Genomic DNA, 22,518 nt, shown 5'->3' on the forward strand with positions numbered 1-22,518 from the left:
AGACTTATTAGGAAAGCCACTGGTAACACTCGGCTGCCCTCCCCCCCCCCCCCCCCCCCACACGCAGAACCGATAAAGTAGCATACTGGGCTTATCTACCAGGATTTAGGAATTGAAGTACAGTTAAGGTACTAAGCATGGAAGCAGGACTAAAGCATCTGTGTTGGCCTCTGCTTCCTTACTGAGTTCATCCTCGCAGGTCATTTGATTTACCTACTGAGGTCAAGGCCAAAGAGCAGTGCCCTCAGCTGTAAAGGCCCTGATTTGGAGAAGGGCATGGGGACCAGGGCAGCAACTTCATCAACACTTGCTCGGGAAACTCAGGATCCTGGTCCCAGGCCAGGCAGCATGGTGAGAAGAAGGCAAGACATGTTCCAGAGAAGAAAATTAGGGTCCACACAGCATTTCCAGACAACTATTTTTGTAAGCCATTTCAATACTGCATCATTATTTTTAAATGAACATTTACAAAGACTAGAAGAAAATTTTGTTTGTTGGTTGGTCCGTTTAATAAGCTCAATAAAAGCTCAAGTTGCACACTTTAGAATTCTGAGTTGTCTTCCTTTTAAAACATTCTTTGCTCCTCCCCAAGGAGACCCAGCAGCCTTCATTTCTTGCCCGGTGCTGCTGGGTGGCTGGTTTCTGAAGTGGGAAATCAAGTGATTCCTTTCTATAGAGTAAACAGCATTTGGGATTCTCGGGCATGGACTCCTTGGGGGCCACATGCTGTACTCTATATTGCACTCAGTATGCACAGGAGGAAGTAAGAGACACAAAAGGCCTGCTGCTTGTAGTGACTCTTTTTGTCCCATTCCAGAGCCAGCTTCTCTTTCCAAACTGTTCCTCCTTGGGCCACCAGTTAAGACAAGAGCTGGTCACATATCTTAACTCCCCTAAGAACATTTCAACAATCCAACCTCAAATGTCTGCCTCCTCGCCTAGGGACAGGATTTGTGGGCTGGGTTCTAGAGCTCACCTGCTCTAACCCCCAAATTCTGCAGACGAGGGATCTGGTGACTTGCCCAAATTCATACCAGCAGTGGAAGGCACGAGGCTCATGACCTGGGTGCCACCGCCTGGCATGAGTGATTCACTCCAGGCTGTCCCCGGCCAGTAAGAGGAGGCTGGTCTGAAGCCGGCACACGCCAGCAATCTCTGGAAGCTCGGCCACAGCTTCGGCCAGCACTGCCGCAGCTCCGAGCCTCGCAGACAGCTAAAGCCTGACAGTCTCATAAATTCACTCACCTGCTTGTCATGTGTGCGGCTCAGGCCAGTCCCCCCGAGACAGTCTGAGGCCGGCTCAGAAAACCGGGGAAGTGAGCGAGGAGAGGCAACCCAAGTCGGAGCCACAGAACTGTGTGGATCACGCTAAAAAGGCGCGGTGCCAAGCAGACACTGTCTAGACTTTAACCGGCCCCTCCAGAGGGGGGTGCGGGAGGAGGGGGAGCGGGGCCGGAAAGCCTGCTTGCTTTTTGTTCAGCTAATGCAAACACATGACACAGCCTCTGACAGGCTCCAGGCTGGGAGTTCACTCCGTCTAAGACATTTCTTCCTCGGGGCTGGAATTCAGCTGTGGGCTGAGGGAAACTGTGCTAATCTAGCAGTCAGAGAAGAGGCTGGGAATGCTTTTCCCAGTTCCCAGGGAATCATAGTTCCCAAACTAGGTTGAGTTGGACAACAGCTAATTGGCACATTTGTGGGTGCAAAAAGGACACATTTCTAAAATTTCCATTTGTATCATCTTAGCTAAACCCATGATGAAAACCCACAAAAATACAGAACTGGCTTTTGATGGAGCCCCTGCTACAAAAATTTTGTACGATTAATGACGCTGATTTATAAAATGTACAGATGCAGAAATGGCCACCACGGTCCCATAAGCATCACACATCTGAGCGAAAAATGCGGGTCTGGGGAGCTCTGCTATCAGTTCGGAAGAACGTATCCACTCCTCTGGGTGGATAGACAGCTCTCTGCCAGGACACATGGGGTGCAGGAGGGAGTCAGCCCCTTTTCCTCCTCGGCCAGCTGCACTGGTGCTGAGTTTTAGAGCTGTCTTGCACTTGGTCTTATTCAATGTGGAACAGTTGTGAATGCATCTGAAGGACAAAGAAACTGCCTTAAAACATCTCCTGAATCACTGACCACAATGCTGCTAGTGCTATAATGTTAGAGACGCAGCTGAACCTGAACCCAGTTGAGGTCATACCCCCATCTATGGGGTTCACACGGCCAGGCCTGGCCAGGCCTACAGTGTTGCTCTAGGTACTTATACTGATAAGACACGAAGAGGCCTTGTACAGCCTTTTGGTTTGGGGTGTTTGTTTGTTTGTTTTGTGTCCACGTTACCCAGAAAAAAAATGTTTTTGGTTTGTTTTCAAACCGTAGCTCAGAGAATTCAGTTAGTTACTCAAAATTAGCCCCTCACTAAATAGCAAAACCAGGATGCAAATCCAGACTTCAACTCTCAAAGCAACTGCTCTGCGTCCTAGGCCCACTGTGTCTTATTTTTGAAAGTGACATTGAAAACAAACCAAAACCAGCGTAATTTTGAGTAACTAACTGAATTCTCTGAGCTACGGTTTCTTCATTGATGAAGAATGAAGATTATAATAACTTCTATCAGGTTGTGAGAATTAAATAAGACCAAGCTCTTTCTCTCTCCTCCTGCTGTCATCTGGCTAACCACCACTCATTTCCCAGGATGCAGGCCTCCAAGAGGCCTCCCCAAAACCCCTCGCTTCCATGCTGGCTTAAGGCCCCGGGCCCACCCTGGCACCTACCCCACTGGATCCCTCTGAGCCTCTGTCTCTGTCTGTCTCCCCCACTGGACTGCAGGATTCTTGGGAACAGGGTCTATGTCTTAACCAGCACTAACTCAGTGCCTGACAGAGAACAGGCTTGTGATACTTTTCACTTTTGTTCCTTGAGTTAACTTTGTACCTTTGTGAAATTTTACTTTGTCCCAGATGGGTGAAGCAAAATACTACATGCAAACTTTGTGCAGCTTTCTTTCTGAGTAAGATGTGAACCTGGTGGTCTGCGGATGTTCTGACAGCTGCTGATGCAGCTCGAACACTACAAGATGACTTCTCTGTAATGGTGGAGGAGGGAGAGGAGACATAAAAGGGAGACACAGGAAGCTAGAAGGGAAGGATGCTGGGGAGAGTAAAGAGTGACACGGGGAGCAATAATGATCCAGCTCTGGGGCTTGGGATCAGTGACCATATAGGCTGCCGTCAGGGCTGGCTGCCAGACACAGCAGAGCCAGCAGAAGACTCAAGGTTTGTATGCAAAACACCTAGAGCGTTGCCTTGGTTCCCAAAGGGACAAATCCCAGCCTGCTCCAGGAATACTTCCCTATCCTGTCTTTGAGAGTAGGTATTTATTTTTCAAGCAATGAAAGCAAAGAGTTCTATTCCTTTGCCTGATCCTATTTTCCAAGCCCCAAATTTAGAATTTGTGGCCCAGTAACAGGTGTGTGCTACAGGGACTATGGTAAGAATACACGAAAATGACCATCCCATAAAAAATCCAAGATATCTCTTGGCCACCTCCACATGTAAGAAGGAGAGACACAGGGGAGAGAAAAACTGAATGTGGAAAAATAGAATTCCAGGAGCTTTAGTCTCTCTTTTCTCTGCTTTTCCTCTTCTTCCCTTTCTACCTTTAGGGAGAACCTGTGCTGGTTGGCAAAGCCCACTGCCTGTGCACAGAAGGTGCTCAAAGAATACCTAGTTCTTTTCCTGCAGGAATGATAGGGTTGTGGCTTCACAGAGGAAACACTATCTCGAAGTTTGAAAGCAAGATTGGCTCAGTAAAAGCAAGGGTTCTGATATAAATTCTGGGTGTCAAAGCATCTCCTGAAATAGATATCCTAGTTGTCTTTTAAAAAGAAGACGATTCTTAATCTCTGGAGAGTGTAAAAGGGCAAGGAGAGTTTTCTGCAAGCCATGGGTGTGCGTACACACCCTCCATCTCCATCCCCACCGCTCCCCCAGGGTTTTGGAGCTCTTCCAACAAATAGATGCCACAAGAATGATGATCATAACTAACACTGCATTCTATGTGCTGAGCTACTCTTCCAACTGCTTTACGTGTAGAGCTTTTTCAATTCTCACAGCTTACCTCATGGAGTAAATACTCCATAGTAAGCCCATTTTATAGATGAGGATACAGATCCAGAGAGGTTAAGTAACTTCCCCCAACTCACAGGGCTAGTATCGGCAGTGGTAGGATTTGAATTTAGGTAATCTAGCTTCAAGGTCCCAGCCCTATACCATTATGTTAGAATTCCTCTCAAGAATAAATCAGTAAACGAAATACAGTGACAACCTGAACCAGCACACAGGTTGTACAAATACAGATGATGCCTAGTGGATGTTAGTATGTAAATTGAGGATTCTCTTATTGAAATCATTACAGAGTCGAAAACATTCTTTGTCAGTGCCTTGTAGGGGCTGATAAGGGGCATTTTACGTCTTGTTTGGTTCCATAAATAGCAGAAAACTTTTCCATTATCTAACTGGATAGACAGGCAGAGGGATGGCCATTGTTCCCATTTTACAGATGAGGAAAATGAGTTCCTCAGGAACTTGCACAAGGTCTCATATCTAGACAAGGGCAAAATTCACATCCAGACCATTACCCAAAACCCTTGCTCAGAGATACCAGGTGGCTAAAGGGGCAGAGAAGGACTTTGAAGTCAAGGACTCTCCTTATTTTATAATGTGCTTCTTAATGAGGAGGTATTGTAGCAGGGCCCGCATCAGAGATAAGACTTGGAAACACCCAAATATGCAAACAAGAGAAGAGAATGAAGAGAGGAACTCCGTAGAAGGCTTGAGTGACGTAAATATGGGAAGCAAGAGACAACCATCAGAACTCCAGCAACGGACACAATTTCCACACAGAGAGCTGCCACCTACTGGATGGGCCGATCAGGTGGTCAGGCTGTAAATGGCCCCAGTAACTCCAGTGGAGCCTCTCAAGTTCTGAGAAGGTGTCCATCCCACTGCTGCATTGAGGGTTTTCCGGGCTGGCGGCAAGAGGTGAGGAAGGGGGTGGTAATTTCTGTGAAAGCCATAAGTCTGGCCCCTAAATATGGCCAGGTCCATTTGAGCTGAACAGCAGCTATGGTAACAGCAATTCCTTCAGAACATGGTATTGCCTTGTTGTTCCACACTGTTCTCAATAGCAACATATGTGTAAAGAGACTGGCATAATGCCTGGCACTTGTGTAGATCAATAAATTACCCTTATTTAATATCCTTGAACGATAGAATGAAAGACTGTGGGGAAAAGACAAATTTTACCTCAGACACAAAAATTTTAAGTCTTGAGCAAGATAAAAAGTAAAGACAGAGAGGCAGTTTCCTTATACCAATTCAAGCCAATAACCCATGACACACAAACGTATAAATCAGGGCCTGCAACATGTCATGGCTTTTGCCATGTGTCACATGACTTGTTTGGGCAACAGTTAAGCTGGTCAAAAATAGTGTCCAGATTATTCAGGGAACATTTTAAGGGTCATAAATTCAGACTTAATCCTGGGAATAGCTTATTGGTGACGGCTTCCAAATGAGCACATAAAAAGTCTGTGAAGAGATTTCATGGAAATCCTCCAACCACAGCAGAAAATGCAGATTTATAGGATATATTTTGTACTCCAACTACCCAAAGAGCTTTCTATTAGCAAGTTATTGCCAGATGGCTGCTAATGCAGGGGCTGTTATCTATGACAGCAGCAGCGCGTAGAGCCTTAGCAAGAACAACTGTTTACTCCATCAGAACAGCCAAGAAAATTCTCATTATCATATTCCTGTTGATGGCCAACATTAGAGGGTTTGGCTCACTTTTAGATGTTCGAATTTGCCTAGAGAAGTTAAAAGCTTGGGCCGGGAATAAAGTGCTGGGTGTTTTTTTGGTTGACATTTTGATCTATTCACTACCCTAGTCATACCACTTATTACCCCAAGTTTTCTTTATTTCACATAGTCCCGAACTCTGCCTTCTAATCACCTTACTTTTGCTAAAAGATACACCAGTGTTTGTCAGACTGGATTGATGTTTCCAGAAGGAATGGCAAATATCTTTTATCTCACATACAGACTAACTAATTGCTAGTGGCTGAGGATTTTCAGCCCTTCTCCAGACTCAGGAGGACAGAATTCTAGGATTGATTAGCAATGTCTCTCATGGGTAAGAGAGAGGGCAGTAGTGACACACATGCCATGTCTGTATCATTGCTGCAGCCATTTGTGTCCCAGGGTTGTGAGATACTTATTTTTATTGCCTACACTGTCTAGTAGGCTCACCCCATCTACATCTGTCGATTGATAATTTCTCTGAAAGGAGGGATGAAGGGGTTGATTTATCTTTAGGTGGTGGGATTATGGTTAATTTTACTCTTTCCTCTAGTCTTTTCTATATTCTGTAAGCTTTTCATGAGCATTTTTTTAATATTTTATCAGAAAATAACTCAATTTTAAAAATTTAAATAGAATAGCATATATTAGGAGGGTAAATTCCTCCTAAAAAATGAAAGGGGGGTCACAAGAATCCTCAAGATGGATTTTAAGACATTTTGTTATACTTCTCTGTAAGTGTGTACACAGTTGTGAGGATAATGCACAGAGTAGAGGGTGTTCTGCTTTTCAAGTGAAATCAATCATTTGTCAGAACTTTAAAAATTTTTGTAAACACGACTTTTAGTGGCATGTATTGTTGTTAACCCTTAACTCTTCTCCTGTTGTTGGATATGCAGATTTTAAGTTTTTAGCTATCATAAATAATATAATGGACATTTTATGCAGTCCCTCTGAAAGTAATAATGGCCAGGGCAAAGTGGTCAAAAAGAATTATTTGAGTTTCTTTCCGTGATTTAGTTTCTCACTGTAGATTTTATTGAGCCCTGGAATATCCATCTGCAAAATAGCCAAGTCAGGCTCCCCCAAAGCTGATCCAAAGTCTGCTAAAATAGATTCATGTCAATAAAGACTGTATTTAACTGTATTTGTTGTATGTTTTCTACTATAAGCACAGTTAACTACAAACTACAATGCTTACAGTAATATCAAAATTGTAATTACCATATGGAGAGGGTTAATTTGCCTTTTCATTAGTTACTAAAGATTTATTGTTAAAACATGAATTAAAAGCTTGTCGAATATTACTAGAGCCAGACGCAAAGAGATTGGACTAATTAAATCATAATCCTTGAGTGATAAAATGTAACTCTCATCATATCTACTCCTCACTCTTCTCATTGGAACTGTTTACACACACCATGAGTTCACAGCCTACTCTCTGCACCAACTCCCTCAGTCTTGATTGCGTGGTGACTAAACGGGTGTATCCACATATGAAAGTTCACCGAGCTGTACCTTAAGGATTTGTGCACTGTATTAATGTAAAAGAAACATTAAAAATCAAGGGAAGACCTAGTTAATGTGAAAAAAAGCAATAATTATAATAGTACAGATACTTGTTCATCATGTAATTATAACAATATTACAGCTGCCATGGTTTAAAGCATCTGGCCCATCATTAGATTGTAAGCAACCTGAGGGCAGAGACCATGCCTTGCACTTCATGCATGACTCTGCCTTGTGTGTAGGGCATGCTCAGCCCCTGGCAGGGACACCACCGGATGGGCCCTGTGAAGAGAAGGCCTGTGCTGTTAATGACTCACTCCTAGGGAAAGCACTCACGCCAAGTCACAGGCAGAAGACAACACCTTAGCAAAAATTATGCATTTGACCTGCATGACATTAATCACCTGGCTTACAAAATGAATCTATCTCAGTGTAAGGTTTTTTCCAATCCTCTAAGAGCTGGTGTCATTATGTTAATTCTATTGGTGGCTGCTAGAAATTTTGTCTTGATGTCCAGGTATTTGAAGAGGAGTACGAAAGCGACACTGACATTTTCAATTCATGCTATGTGACCACTGGTATTTATAGTTCATTCTTTACTTTTTCTGGTTTCCTAGAAACACATCTTTCCAATTCACTGACTTTGAAGACTTTATTTTCTTCTCCAGGACATTATATCCATCATAGCCCATGACCCTCGATCTCCTCCCCAACTAGCTCCTTTGAGCTTGAGAACTGACTCTTGCTTTCTGTCATCCAATCCAGAGACTTCTATGGGAATTGTTAATAGGTCCTCTTTCTACAGACATCTCCAGCTGCCAGGGCCTTAGTCTGTAGGGTGCCTACCTATCTGTTCTGGCTATCCAGCAGAGTCCTTGCTATGTTTTAATATTCTAATTTCCAACAATGATCTTTAAAATCCCATCTAATAGTTTATCGACCAACTGATAAATAAACAAGATATTATCCTAGTGGTTAATGTACAAGATGGATATTAAAATCCTATTTCTGCTGCAGCTCCAAGAAGTCAGAGGATGTGGGTCAGACTCTAAGTTTCCCCAAATCCACCATTAGAATAATTCTAAAGGATATAAAGAAGATCCCACATCAGCCAATAAAATCCTTATTGGTTGATTAACTTGGACGTTGATAATAGGGTGTAAATGAGAAATCTGGCTTCAGAGGGACAATGACCTAATAATCTTCTCATCTAGCTGTGTAATTATTATTACTCTTGTTACTGTTGTCTTAAGTGATTCACTCACAGTTCGTGGGTCAAGTTTTTCCTTGCTGGAATGAGCGTTCTGATCCGTGAATCAGTTCCCCGCATATGCGACTTATCATGGTGAATTTATAGACCTGGAATGCTGGCAATCAGAGTGCTATAGCAGAGACAACCACCAAGGGAGAGTGGAAGTGTGCTTGGGTGCTTGCCAAGGTTCTTTCAGAAGCAGGCAGCTGGGCCATAGGGTCCCCTTCAGCCTGCCATGTTAGAGTGGACTTGGATTCTCCTACTGAGACTCAAGGGCACATGCTCCAAGGCCTGACTGTCACTTTCCTAGCTTCCATCAACACCTCACTGGGCTGCAGTAATTCTCAGTGGGAGGGGGATGGGTGAAGGAGAACGAACAAGCCCACCCGGCGCCCTCCCGACTGAATCTAGAAAAGGGGTAGCCCTGTTGTTAGTTGAAGCACTCCCTCAAGCTGCTGCCACCCCCCTCATTTCTCACCCATACAGATGCTAACACATCTTCAACAGATTTGTGCCACACTCCCCGACACCCACTCTTAAGCATAGACTGTGAGGGGCCTCGGAGTGAGCTCAGGTGGGTGGAGCAGAATTCTGTGGGAGGCTGCCAGAAGGCATGCATTGGTGGTAAGAGTATTAAGACAAAGAGGAAGTAAGAGAGAGAGGAAGCAATCAAAAAGGCAAGTAGTGCCAAGTAACTAAGAGACCATGGAAAACATTCAAAATATAACACTTTCCTTAATGAGATTTGTTAATAGTTTCTTGAAGCTAACCGAACAGGATTTACAGACTGGCATTAATAACGATGACAACCACCTTTTCCCAAGCTTGAGACACCTCTGATTCTGGAGGTCTACTATTGCAAAGGCTTGGCTCCTGCCAGTATCAACATGATTTGTCAGGGAATCACATTTTTTAAAAAAAACATGTTGAGTTGAATACTTGTATTAAACCAAAAAGCACCAGAAAACTAAGTTTATGTTCTAAATTTCAATTTTTAAAGAAATCCAACAATATTTGTACATTAGCCCTAAAGTCTACTAATGTGGATTCGTATCAATAAAGGCTGTAAACATCATTATTTGGCTTTGTCGTTATGTTCTTACGGTTAGCAAGGAAGAAAAAATTCTATTGCAAGCACAATTACAAGATAAAAGGCTTAAAATGATATTCAAGTTTCTAGGGCTAATTTACCTTTTCATTAAGAATTAAAGATATATTATTATTAAACACCAATTAAAAACTTGCCCTGTGTTACTCAGGCCAGACATCAAGAGACTGGGTTTATTAAAAGGTAATCCTGGGGGCACCTGGGCAGCTCAGTCGGTTAAGTGTTCAATTCTTGGTTTCAGCTCAGTTCATGATCTTGTGGTGGTGAGATTGAGCCCCGAGTCTGGCTCTGCGCTCAGCACAGGGTCTGCTTCAGATTCTCTCTCCCTCTCCTTCCCACTTACTCTTCTCATCTCTCTCAAATAAATAAATAAAATCTTTAAAAAAAAAAAAAAAAGAAAGGATAATCCTTAATAACTGATGCCATGAAATGTAACCTGGATCATACCTATTCCTCCTCACTCTTCAGGTACCCTGAGTTCCAAGCCTACTTTCTGCACTAACTCTCAGTTTTCATGCCTCAGCACCTCTTGATTTTGTCTGAGAATTTGGTGGGAGTACTCTCTGCTCTTCCACCTGAAGCAGGAAATTGCTGCTGGGGGAGCTTCCTATGAGAGCAAAACTTTTCCCTGCAATGCTGATAGGGGCGAGGGGTGTGTGGTACGGACTGCCTAGAATAGATCCTGGGCCTTGGGTCCCACAGCCTTGGGCCTACAAACTCATGGTGTGGAAACCAATAGCCTCCTACCTCACATCTGCATTCCAGTCCGCTGAGTGATTTCACACACTAGCTGGCAATTCCTAAGCCTGCCATAAAACCAACCAGGGATTCACCTCATCCATCACTGGACAGTGGCTGCCTTTTGAGGGCCACAGCAGGGATGGAAGGGTGTTCCTTAGCCAGGGCTAAATCAGCCAGTGAAGAGATCCTCTCTCAAATTCAAACCCTGGAAAACAAAATGCAGGAGAAGCAGATCTGCAGTTCAAGATGGGCCCCAAACATCGAGGGAGCTCGATTCAGGTCCTTCTTCACAACTAACTAGCTGTGTGACTTTGGGCAGGTTACCTAATCCCATAAACCTGTTTCCTTCTCAGATAACAAAACTGACCTTATAGGGTTGGGGAAGATTTAAAAGAAATGATCCACGCAATCCAATGTCTTCTATGTAAGAAGTGCACCAAATGTGAACTCCTTCTGTGGGACAGCGGTTAAGAACCTGGGGTATGATGCCAGACTATTTGGATTCAGATCCCTATCCCTACCACTGAACAGCTTAGGGCACTGGATCAATTATGTAACCTCTGACTCAGTTTCCCCATCATTAAAATGGGGTTTATCACAACATAAAGTACATATCCAGTAAACACTAGCTATTTTGAAAATTTCATAGTGAGCCTGTGTTTCCAGTGCAACCAGTAGTATAGTAGTGAATTAAGTGAGAGTTTATGTATCAATGAGGTGAGAGTAATAGAAGTGTATTTTTTTTTTTTTTTTAACTCAGGAAGACCTTGCAGGCTTTTATGATTTTTTTTTTTTTCTGGGCAGAGTCAAGCTGTGATGCAAAGGGTGGGGCTAAACTGTAATATGAAGAAAAAAAAAAACTAAAGAGGGAGAATAACCACCCACCAGGGAGCTATTTCTTTTGTAATGTACATTCCATTTCTTCTCCCTCATGCTTTTTAATTCCTTCCACATTTCCTGCCATAATTATCAAATGTTTGGTTTCTGACCTCACTCTTCTGGAGACTGGAGCCCAGGGAATTTGGAATTGTTTATTTTCTGTCCATAAACCTTTGAGTTAATGGAGGGGCTTGTGAGTGCAGGGTTTGTTGGTTTGTTTGTAGTGTCTCAGGAAGGTCACTGAAGTTGAAAGGAAAACATTTCCCCCCCTCCCACGCAAAAAAAAAAAAAAAAGCGCTGAAATACTTTGGAAACGCGGAGCCCCCCAAAGAGCAGAGCAACGGACCTCTTAACACTTGCGCAACGCTGGATTAAGGGGAAACTGAGATGTTTAAAAGGCTGTTATAGGGCCCTGATAGAAACACAAGATCCGAGGGCACTTTACAAAGGAAGGAAAAAAAAAAATTCTGGGACTCATAATCTTACTTTATAAAAAAAAAAAAAAGAAAGAAAGAAAGAAAGAAAAGAAAAAAAGCATTGCGCCCTAAAGAAGAATCTCCCCACCACCACCCCCTGCCCCCCTCCTTTCCCCAGAGGGGTCAGCCTGGGAAGCAAAAAGCCCCCAACTATTCTCGATTTCCTCTTAAGTCAAGGAAAGAACTGCAAGGCGCCTTTCTGGACTCGGCTGCGGCCCGGCTCCCCCCCCCCCCCCGCTCGCCCCGTCTCCCCCTCCCGCCCTCCCTCCACCCTCGCCGCCGCGGGGCTCCCGCTTGGGGCCCCAACTACTTTTCCCCACCCGGAGGTCGGAGTTTCGCAAGTAGCATTTCTGCTCGCAGCGCCCCCTCGCCCCACGCCGGGAAACTCCCAGTCCCAGCCCGGGGTGTGGGGCGGGATGGGGCGGGATGCTGCGGGGGGGTCCCCGGGGCGCCCTCCCCCGCGGGGCGCCGCAGCCCGACCTCCCGCCTCCGCGGCCGCTCCCCTACCTCGGCGTGGACCCAGGCGACCGCCACCAGCGCCAGCGCGAGCCAACGTGTCCACATCTGCGGAAGACAGAGCAGCGAGGCTGAAGGCGCCGGCCCCCCCGCCCCCCGGGAAACTTCGCGGGGTCCCGCAGCCGCCCCCGCCCCGCGCGCCCGCGCTCACCGTGGTCCCGTCCCGGGGTCTCCGGAGGGCGCGGGCCGGGGCGGCTGCGGCGAGCTCGGGGGGAAGCGGGCAGCTCCGCGGCGCGGCAGCCTCCGAGGAAAGCCGACCTGCGCTCGCCGCCCCTTAAGACCCCTCCTTCCCCGACTGCCGGCCCCCCAGCTCCTCCCCGTTCTCCTCCCCCTTCTGCAGCAGCGGCCTCCCCGCCCCGCGCTCTGGGGAGCCCGCGTGCGTCCTGGCGCCGCCCCATCGCCGTGTGCTCGGGCCCCCGGGACGTGCAGGCGGAGGGGGAGGGGGAGGGCAGGGCGGAGGGGGGAGGCGGGAGGGCGCCCCCCGCGGCTGGTGGCTGCAGAGCCCGCGGCGCCGGGGCCCGGGAGGAGGAGCGCGCAGGGCCGTGAACGCCAGCCCGCGCGCGCCTTGCACCGTGAGCCTCCTGGGGGACAGGTGGGAGCCGTACCCCTCTGCCGAGAAGGTCTGGACCCCGGCGTTCGCCAGCACCCTCACCCCGTCCTTCCCCGTGGTCCGGGAGCGGAGGCCCCCTCCTCCCTTCGTGCTCCCCCCTCCTCCCCATCACCTGTGCCCTTGCTCCCACCTTTGTCATCCCAGGTGCGCTCCCGTTCCGGCTTCCCGTCTGCACCGGTGCCACCCCAGGGGCCCTCAAACCTACGCTGCCTCTGAAGGTGTGAACTCCCCAAAGCCCTCGCAGCGGCTCGTGTCTGGGGTCCCCGGTGCTGAGAACAGTCCACGTGGCAGCTCAGATTTAACAGCCCCGCCCGCCCACCTGGGTCGGGGGACGCCCTCAGAACGGCCCCCCCCTCCCCTACTTCCCAGACCCTGCTTTCACTTTTCTGGCACTTTTCCCCTTTGAGGGAAAAGTCACTCACCGCCACTCCCATTTCCACCTCGGTAGTAGGCCAGAGCTCCATCCTTCCTCACTCGGGGATTCTGGAAACCACCTCTGGTTGCTTTCCAGCTCCGGGCGCTCTTCCCCTAAGTCTCCACTGCAACCGTCGTTTCTCTACCTGATTTAGACACTGTCTTCTCAGGCTCTTCCCCCTCCCCTGGTACAGCGCTCTTCTTCCACGTGCATCCAGTCTCTCCAACTTTCTTGAAAGTCTTCCATTACTGGGGCCAACCTCTTTATCTAACTGTACTTCAAGCACTTAATAGACTCCCTTTGCTCAAGTCAGGCCAGTGTTGTCATTGTCCTCGGAACTTTTCATATTCATTGGTTTGTTGAGTGCCTACTGTTGTGGATTTTAGGGGGTTCCAGATAACACTCATATTCCCCACGCAGGTTCACAGTCCATTGGGATAGCAGCTGGAGTCCGGCTGATGGAAAGGAGAATCTCAGCTTTGTTCCGGGCTGGCCCTGGAAGGGGGGCCTTGGCTTTAGATCTGCGAGGACAGCGGACCTGCAGGTACTCCACCCCAGAATAAATAGAAGACCTGTTCAATGGCTCTTGTGGTACCTAACAGCCCCAAGCGGAACTGGACAATTTGCTGTGTAACATTGGGAAGCCGGGACTGCCCCTCTATCCCCTAAGACTGATAGAGGGCTGGAGATGCGGAGGGACCTCTTTGGTAAAAATCTGCTTTTGTACAATTGACTGCAGTTTTACAGTTTCTGGAAAAGCAGAAAACACATGATTTCTAGGGCAGGCAAGCTCCCTAAACTTGAGGAGTAAGAGCGACACATATTTAGTTCCTCTTTCAAGCTCACCAGACAACTAATTCCTGCTTCCTTGATACGGAAAAAAGAGAAGTATGGAATAGATGTCCTCCCTGCCCTCTGTCCCAGTCTCTGTGCTAGGATTGAAGGGAAATGTGATGTATATAAGGCTTTGCTCCTGCTCTCTATAGCTCACAATACTTTTTATCCCTCACACTTGAGCTGCATTTCCTCAGAATCTGGCATGATCTCCTTTCTTCTCTTCTTCCTTGTGTCTGTTCAAAGTCAAAGTCTGTCTTTTTCTCCCCAGGACACAAATGAAGTTTCTTTGCTTTTCTAGCACCATTTCTGACAGCAAGTTGGCATAGTGGAAAGCTCATGAGGTTTGAGGTCTAACAAACCTGGCTTTCAACGTGCTCACTATCACTTACCAGCTGTGTGACCTTCATTAAATTACTTAAGTTCTCTGAACCTAGGTTTCTGCATCTGACAGATAGCAATGATAATGCCCTGCAGAGGGTTGTGAAATGTGAATGTGGTAGGTTATAGAAAGTGCTGGGCCAGTAGTAGACATCTATAAATGGTAGCCATAATTTCATTGACCTGCTTTGCATCTGAGTTGTAGTTGATACTCTGTACTAGGTACTATAGAGCCATTCAACATGTCTATTTTACTTAATTATCATAACAAATCGAAAGGCACTTTTTAAATTGCTTCCATTTTCCAGATAAGGAAACTGAAGCTCAGAAAAATTTGGATACCTGTCCAAGGTTAACAGTTGACTATACAGCCTTACAACTTGGCTTTTAATTGCATATTGTTATGAGATGTTTAACACTTGTTCACATAGTTTTTGTTCTTGATTCTCTGGCTAGATTTTAAGATGCTTAGGACATAGACAGTTTTTCCCCCCTTGTATCTTCTTTCTATGTTTGGGGCATGATCAATCAATTTGATTTTATCAAAATTACAGACTCCTCTTCAGTCAAGGGCACCATAGAAAAAAATGATAGATTAGGAGATACTCAATATCTTTTTTTAAAAATTATTTATTTATTTATTCATGAAAGACACACACACACACACACACACACACAACACAGACAGAGAGAGGCAGAGACATAGGCAGAGAGGAAGCAGGCTCTATGCAGGGAGCCCGATGTGGGACTCGATCCTGGGACTCCAGGATCCCACCCTAGGCCAAAAGCAGACACTCAACTGCTGAGCCACCCAGGGGTCCCTCAATATCTTTTTTTAAAATATTTTATTTATTTATTCATGAGAGACACACACAGAGAGAGAGAAGCAGAGACAGAGGCAAAGGGAGAAGCTGGCTCCATGCAGGAAACCTGATGTGGAACTCGATCCCGAGACCCCAAGATCACACCCTGGGCAGAAGGCAGACACTCAACCCCTGAGCCACCCAGGGATCCCTGGGAGATACTCAATATCTAAAACTGACATGGAACTCCTAGTAAGTGCAATAGAAGTGTAACTCCTGGAAATCAGTAAGAAAAAGACTGGAAATGCAATAGAGAAATGGTCAAAGGTATGAACAGGCAGTTCCCCCAAAAAAGGAGTCCCAAGTGACCAACAAGTGGAGAAAGGATGCTCAAAATTACTGTTATTTAAACTGCACAACAATCCTATGAAATTAGTATTATTACCTCCATTTTACAAGTAAGGAAATTGAGACATAGAGAGTTTAGGTAGTTTGTCCAAGGTTATACGCTAAATGGTAAATATTGCTTTATAATCATCGCAGAGGCAAAAATTAGACAGTTGGACAATGCTAAGTGTTAGTATGTGGGTAGTGCAGTCTTTGTGTATTGCTGTGATTAAGAGCATGGATTTAGAAGCCAGATTGTTGGTAGTAAATCTTGGCTTAACTACTTACTATGTAACCATGGGCAAGCTACGTACCCTCTCTGCATCTCCGTTTCTTTACTTGTGAAGTGGGGATAATAATAGTACTGATTCCATAGGGTAAGGTTATTGTACAGATCAAATGTGCATATGTAAATTACTTTTAATAGTGCCTCGTACCTAAGTTTATAATTATTGTATGATACTAAGGGAGTGATTCAATAGAAGGTCCTTGCAGGTACTAATGATAATTCTGTGCTACAGAATGGTTAATGTAACTCTCTGCAATAAACAAAAAGCAAAACAGATAACGGTAACAAAACAAACTGCATAAAGGAGTTGACAGTTTTAACAGTGAGGAAGTTTTTTGGTTGCAGGTAATAGAGAAGCAGACTTAAGTAAATGGTACTTATTGGCCACATAGCTGGGAGATCCAGGAGGTACATTTGGCTTCAGGAAAGACTTCACCCAGGAACTCAACTAAGGTCACCAAGGACCCAGTTTCTTGCTATCTCTTACCTTTATCTTAAACAATCTTATTTCACCCCTGGGTTTCACATAATGGCTTCTGGAAGTTTCCAGTCTATGCTCTGAGGGTGAGCGATTGGCTGTAGTGCTGGCCTCCTCATGCCCTTGGACCACACCATCTGGATGAAGGAGAGAGCCTCTTTTGGGAGCTGCTACAAAAGTCCTAGGATTTTTTTTTAAGATTTTATTTATTTATTTATGAGAGACACAGAGAAAGAGAGAGGCAGAGACATAAGAAGAGGGAGAAGCAGGCTCCCTGTGGGGAGCCTGATGCGGGCCTGGATCCCAAGACCCTGGGATCATGACCTGAGCCAAAGGCGGATGCTAAACCAGTGAGCCACCCAAGTGCCTCAGATTCGTGTTTTTTAAAGCCTAAATCCAGTTTCTTGACATCCTCATGCTGATCACTGTGAGTAGGGGCCTAGGCTGGGCTTGACAGGCTTAAGCCAATACAGACGACTCAAAAGAAAATCATACTAATGTCAGGAAAAGAAGGGACTGAATACTGGGACTAGCCAAACAGTGTCTACTGCAGCAACAAATCACCAACCTACACTACGAACCCAGTACTCCCCTAAGAAGGGGGTGTAGGTTCCCCAGAGGGCATGAGAAAAGAATATTAGAACTTCTATTTTTACTTATTTCCAGTCCAAAAATAGAAATTGACTTTGCAAATAAGTAGATAGACTCTGGCGCCCATATTTAATCCATATGTCAGACAGTCATGAGTTATGCTCCATTGCCAAGTACCATGAGGAGAGTGGGTGTTCTCCCACACAAAGAGATCGACAACAGCTAGTTCCTTTTAACATATTGTAATAGACTGCAGTGTGCCCACTTAAATGGATTTACATATTATACTATTTAGTTTTAATTAAACTAGATGAAAAACATTTTGGCTCTGAAATCATAAATTGAGGATACAGCTTTTTCTATTAATAAGAAAAGGGCAGAGCTGACATGTTTGCTACTTCCAAAAAGAGTTGTCTTTCACATAAACAAGGCAAAAACAATAACTTGATCATGTCTGACAATAAGTCAGTCAAAAAACTCAGGAGTAATAATAAGGCTATTTGAAATATGGGTTCACGTTCATTGTCACTAATAATAACTTCATCCTAAGTAGGTTTTGAGATATCAGTTAAAAATACTTAGGATTGTCAAGAGCTTTAGAAACTCTCCAGAATATAAAGACAAATACCGACCTTTCTGTTTTCTTGGTGACATCCGAAGATATGCGATACTCAGTTCAAGCCTTTCGAAAATTTCTTTCAATTTTTCACAAGTAAATAAACCACTGGAACTTTTTGTTGGAAGATTTTTGAACAGACTAAAATTTTTTGTTGAAGTTTTAAAAATGTGCACATATGAGCATTTTTATGGATGCCACATCTTTATTGTTTTAGACAACAAAATCACCTAATGATGAAACATATTTGAATATCCAATTTCAGAATATTTTCTCCACAGCAGTTTATTTTTAAAAGCGATTATATTCTCACTGATTATTAGCATCACAAATTTTCCTTGAAGTGGTAGACTGCTCATGGATTTTTTTAAAAAATTCTGGTAGACAGCATTCTACTTATCACACAAAGAGACAACAAATTTGGAAGAACTGTCTTATGTCAAACAAAGATTTGTCTTCAGGTTCAACAACATTTACGGCTACTGTCCCAAGGTAATCTGTGAGCCTCAGTGTGGTATAAAATATTTTAGTATCCCATATCATTTCATTGCCCATATTATTTTTTTTTAATTTATGTATTTGAGAGAGAAAGAGAGAGGGAGAGAATGTTAAACAGACTCCCAGCTGAGCATGGAGCTCACATGGGGCTTGATCCCATGATCCTGAAATCATGACCTACGCTGAAATCAGTAGTCAGGTATGTAACTGACTGAGCCACCCAGGCACCCCTCACTTCCCATATCATTTTTAAGTATTACAAATATTCGCTATATGTTAATTTATAAAATTAACCACATCAGTGTCTTCCTGTAGCATGCAGTAGCTCAGTTGTGAATGGTGCAGCAAAGCATTCCATGTGTAAGCATAGCAGTGGAACTTAACCCTGAATCCTTCGGCTCCATTCAAGAAGCCATTCCTCTGTTGCTTCACTTACATGGTTCTTGCAGAAACTACTGCTTTCACTAAAGAAGTCATTTATTACTTAGAGTGTATCTTTCCTAGTAGACCTTTCTTTAGTTGCTCACAAAAAAATAAGTTCTTGGTTTATTTCATTATTGAAACAGAATGTATCCAATAGAAGAAGATGAGAAATATTTGAAACATCTTAATTTTCATTCACTATATGGTAAATCTGCATGACTTTGCTCAAATATGTGTTTTTCCCTGCTAATCTTCATATATACATATGAAGATTATATATATACACACATATATGTATCATATACATCATATATATATATATACATGTATATCTTTCATTGAATTTTTTCTAATTTCTCTTGTATATGGTGACCAAAGAGCGCACTTAACTTGTTACCATATTGGTTTCCATGTACTATTTCTACTATTTCTGATTAGAACAGAAAGACAACTGTTTCCCCTAAAGGCATGTCTTTTGCCATTAAGTCAGAAACTTAAAAAGATGTGTTGGATATCTAATATAAATTTTGACAAAATTTCTATGTATATTTAGAAGGTATTGGTCTTCTAGGACTGCCATAACTGAATACCAACAGACAGGTTGGCTATACAACAGCAATTTATTTTCAGACAGTTCTGAAGGCTGGAAGTCCAAGGTCAAGATAAGACGCTGGCTGGGTTGGTTTCTGGTGAGGGCCCTTTCCTTGGCTTGTAGGTGGCTGCCTCCCGGCTGTGTCCTCACATGACCTTTTCTCTATGTGCGTGCATCTCTGGTAGCTCTTCTTCTTCTCATGGGGACACCAGTCCTGCGGGGTTAGGACTCCACCTTTCGGACCTCATTTAACCTTAATTATCTTCTTAAAGGCCCTATTTCCAAATACAGCCACAATTGGGGGTTGGGGCTTTGACATACGAATTTTGTGGAAATGCAATTCAATTTATTACAGTGATTTGACTTTTTCACCTTTGATGGTTGTAAAACCAAATATCGAAATAAACTAGACTTAGACGTTCAATTCTCTCTGTCACAAAATGTTAAGCAAATATTTCTGAATGACATAAAAATATCACTCTCACTGAATCTATTATTTTTTCCAGTGAAAAAAGTTTTTTGGCCCTTAATAAGCAAAATGAGGTGCTTTTAAATGTTATTTTATCTTTAACTCATTTGTTACTTTATATATGTTTTATAGTATGTATACCATATTTGCTCATTGTTATCGGTGGAGGTATGTGACCATAACATTTGAATATCATTGCCACAGAAAACCAAATCTCACATAGGCCAAAGAACAATTCTAGAACTGAGTACAATATTTGTTACTTTTAATCACATTCATTGTGACAGTAATCAAATTCATTGTGACGTTTTGTTTAATCATTGAGAACACCTGTGACAAGATGCTTTCATCAGCAACCTCGGGGAAATAAAATATTTATTAAATATTTATGTGTTTATTGACATATACAAAGTAATATATAATTTAAGTGTATGCCTATTTTGATCTCTCTAAAGGTGCTAGATCCACATACTCTCCTTCAAGTTTATTTGTGAAAGTTCCATGCATGTTTTATTCACAAAACTATGATGTATGATAATCAATCTACATCATAGAGCTTGTCACGAGCTTGGCAGGCCTCTTATTTGGATGAATACAAGAAAGTTGTATAATGAAATCCTCATGATATTCAGCACAAATCTATTCCTTTTGCAGCCAGCTTGTTTTCACTTCAGGTAACCATAAAGTTCCCCTCTAAAATACCATTCCTTTTCCACTCTCTCTCTGTGTTCTACTTGATGCTAGAAGAAAAGCAATGATCTAGAGTAAGCCAATCAGTGCATTTCATTCCCGTGGTCACAGTTCAGGAGTACGTATTTGACAGTAGTCAGGCCAGATTTCACACGCCAAAAGAATACTTCTAGAATTGAGTACAATATTTATTATTGTTAATCACACTTATTGTGACCTTAATAAACTTCATTTTGACATTTTGTTTAATCATTGAAAGTACCTGTGACAAGATGCTTTCCTTAGCACAGGAAATAAAGTATTTATTAAATATTTATGTGTTTATTGACATATGGGCCAATGAGGTCCAATTCCAAGATTTTTGTTCTATCCAAGAGGGAAATTAACCCTCTCTTCCACTGTCCCAAGTATAAGGCATGTGAGTCTAGAGCCACAGGAGGCCACCTCGTGGGGCCAGAGATTCTGCTTACCCTACAGAGGCAGAGGTGGGGCCCAATAATATCATTAGGGCCTCCAACTGAGCTATACCTGATTAGTCTCAGGCTTTTTAGCTTTGTTGTCTGCTTGTTTTTGCTCAAGCCTCTTAAGCCGGTATTTTTGTTTGTTTTTGCTCACAATTGACAAAAATCCCAGCTGATCAAGGGGCTAATAATATTATTACAGAGTGTTTAAAACAATAAAATAGTTAGCATGAATGACAGTCCTTTAAGTCTAATATTTGTAAGAGTTATAAAACATCAAAGCTGGAAAAAGGAAATGATTTGCTCAAACACTTGTAGAATAGCAGACATTCTGTCCACTGCATGGGGCTGTCTCCTCCATTCTCCAGCTGCTGCAGACATGGGCATGTGTATTATGTAAGACATCATTAATGCAAGTTGCTAAACTCAATTCATACTAGCCTAATCCAAGAGGGAGCTTATTGGCTGATGAGGATACATGGGCTTAAAGGAAGAGATGCAGGAATTCAGGTCTCAGGGATTCAAATGAGACTAATGGTAGGCTTAAAAAAAAATGCTCCCTCCATCTTTGTCAAGATATTCACTTCCTAATGTCCGGAACCTACAAATGTTGCCTTGTGTGCAAAAAAGAGAATATTATATGGCACATCTTGTAAGGAACTTGACAGGAGAAGCTTACCCAGGTGGGTCCTAAATGCAATCACATGCATCCCTAATAGGAGACAGGCAGAAGGATAAGAAGAGGCGAGGAGACACAAAGAGAGAAGGCAACATGATGATGGAGACAGAGACTGGAGTGGTGCTGCCACAAGCAAAGGAACACCTGAGAATGCTGGCAGCTACCAGAAGCAGGACAAGGCAAGAAACAGATTCTCCCCCAGAATCTGCAGAGGGACCACTGCCCTGCCCACACCTTAATTTGAGTCCTCCAGCCTCCAGAACTGGGTGGAAGACATTTCTGTTGTAAGCCACCAAGGTTGTGGTAGTATTTTATGGCAGTCCCAGGAAATGAATACAGGACTCAATGCTATAGGTTCTCTCTCTCTCTCTCTCTCTCTCTCTCTCTCTGATTAGACTCTCAGCTTATTCTGCAGTTTTAGTTTCTCCATATGGCTGAGGAGATGGCTAGTGTAAGTCCCAAAATTGTATCCTCCCAGCTTTGGAACCTTGACAAGAAGAGAGCATTTATTTTCCCAAAGTCCTTACATCTAAGCCAGGAAGGGTTCTGACTGGTCCTATTTGTGTCCTGTGCCCCCCTACCCTCCTCAGACAAAGCATACTGACAAGGGGGAAGTGCTGTGGTGGGCTGTGTTTGGATCATGATACCATGGCTGTAACAGGCAGCACACTCTGATTGATCGCTTCACAAACCACACGGCATGAGGGAGGGGGTCTTTCCAAAGAAGGGACACTGGGCAGACTAGAACAACAAATATCGATGACAAGGCAGTTGGCCAGATTCCTGGGCTTTGTCCCAGCCTGGGACCCCATGAGGGCATGTAGGGGTCTACGGCCATACCACCCCAAACACCCCTGATCTCAGAAGCTAAGCAGGTTTGGGCCTGCTTAGTACCTAGTACTTGGATGGGAGGACATGTAGGGTAGTGGACAAAAGAACAGCAGACTTGTC

General features: G+C 44.0%; 1 protein-coding gene across 1 annotated transcript in view; it reads right to left on the bottom strand.

The window, feature by feature from the left end:
- Positions 1–12,759, bottom strand: part of FSTL1 (follistatin like 1) — a 51,043-nt gene extending 38,284 nt beyond the window's left edge. The window contains exons 1-2 of the mRNA XM_072724462.1: positions 12,503–12,759; positions 12,343–12,399 (exon numbers count right to left, since the gene is read on the bottom strand). Of these exons, the coding sequence (XP_072580563.1) occupies positions 12,343–12,399 (57 nt within the window). The 5' untranslated portion in view covers positions 12,503–12,759. The remainder of the gene's footprint in view (positions 1–12,342; positions 12,400–12,502) is intronic.
- Positions 12,760–22,518: the final 9,759 nt, after the last annotated feature.

The sequence above is a fragment of the Vulpes vulpes genome, chromosome 1, assembly GCF_048418805.1.
Source record: "Vulpes vulpes isolate BD-2025 chromosome 1, VulVul3, whole genome shotgun sequence".
Taxonomy (NCBI): domain Eukaryota; kingdom Metazoa; phylum Chordata; class Mammalia; order Carnivora; family Canidae; genus Vulpes; species Vulpes vulpes.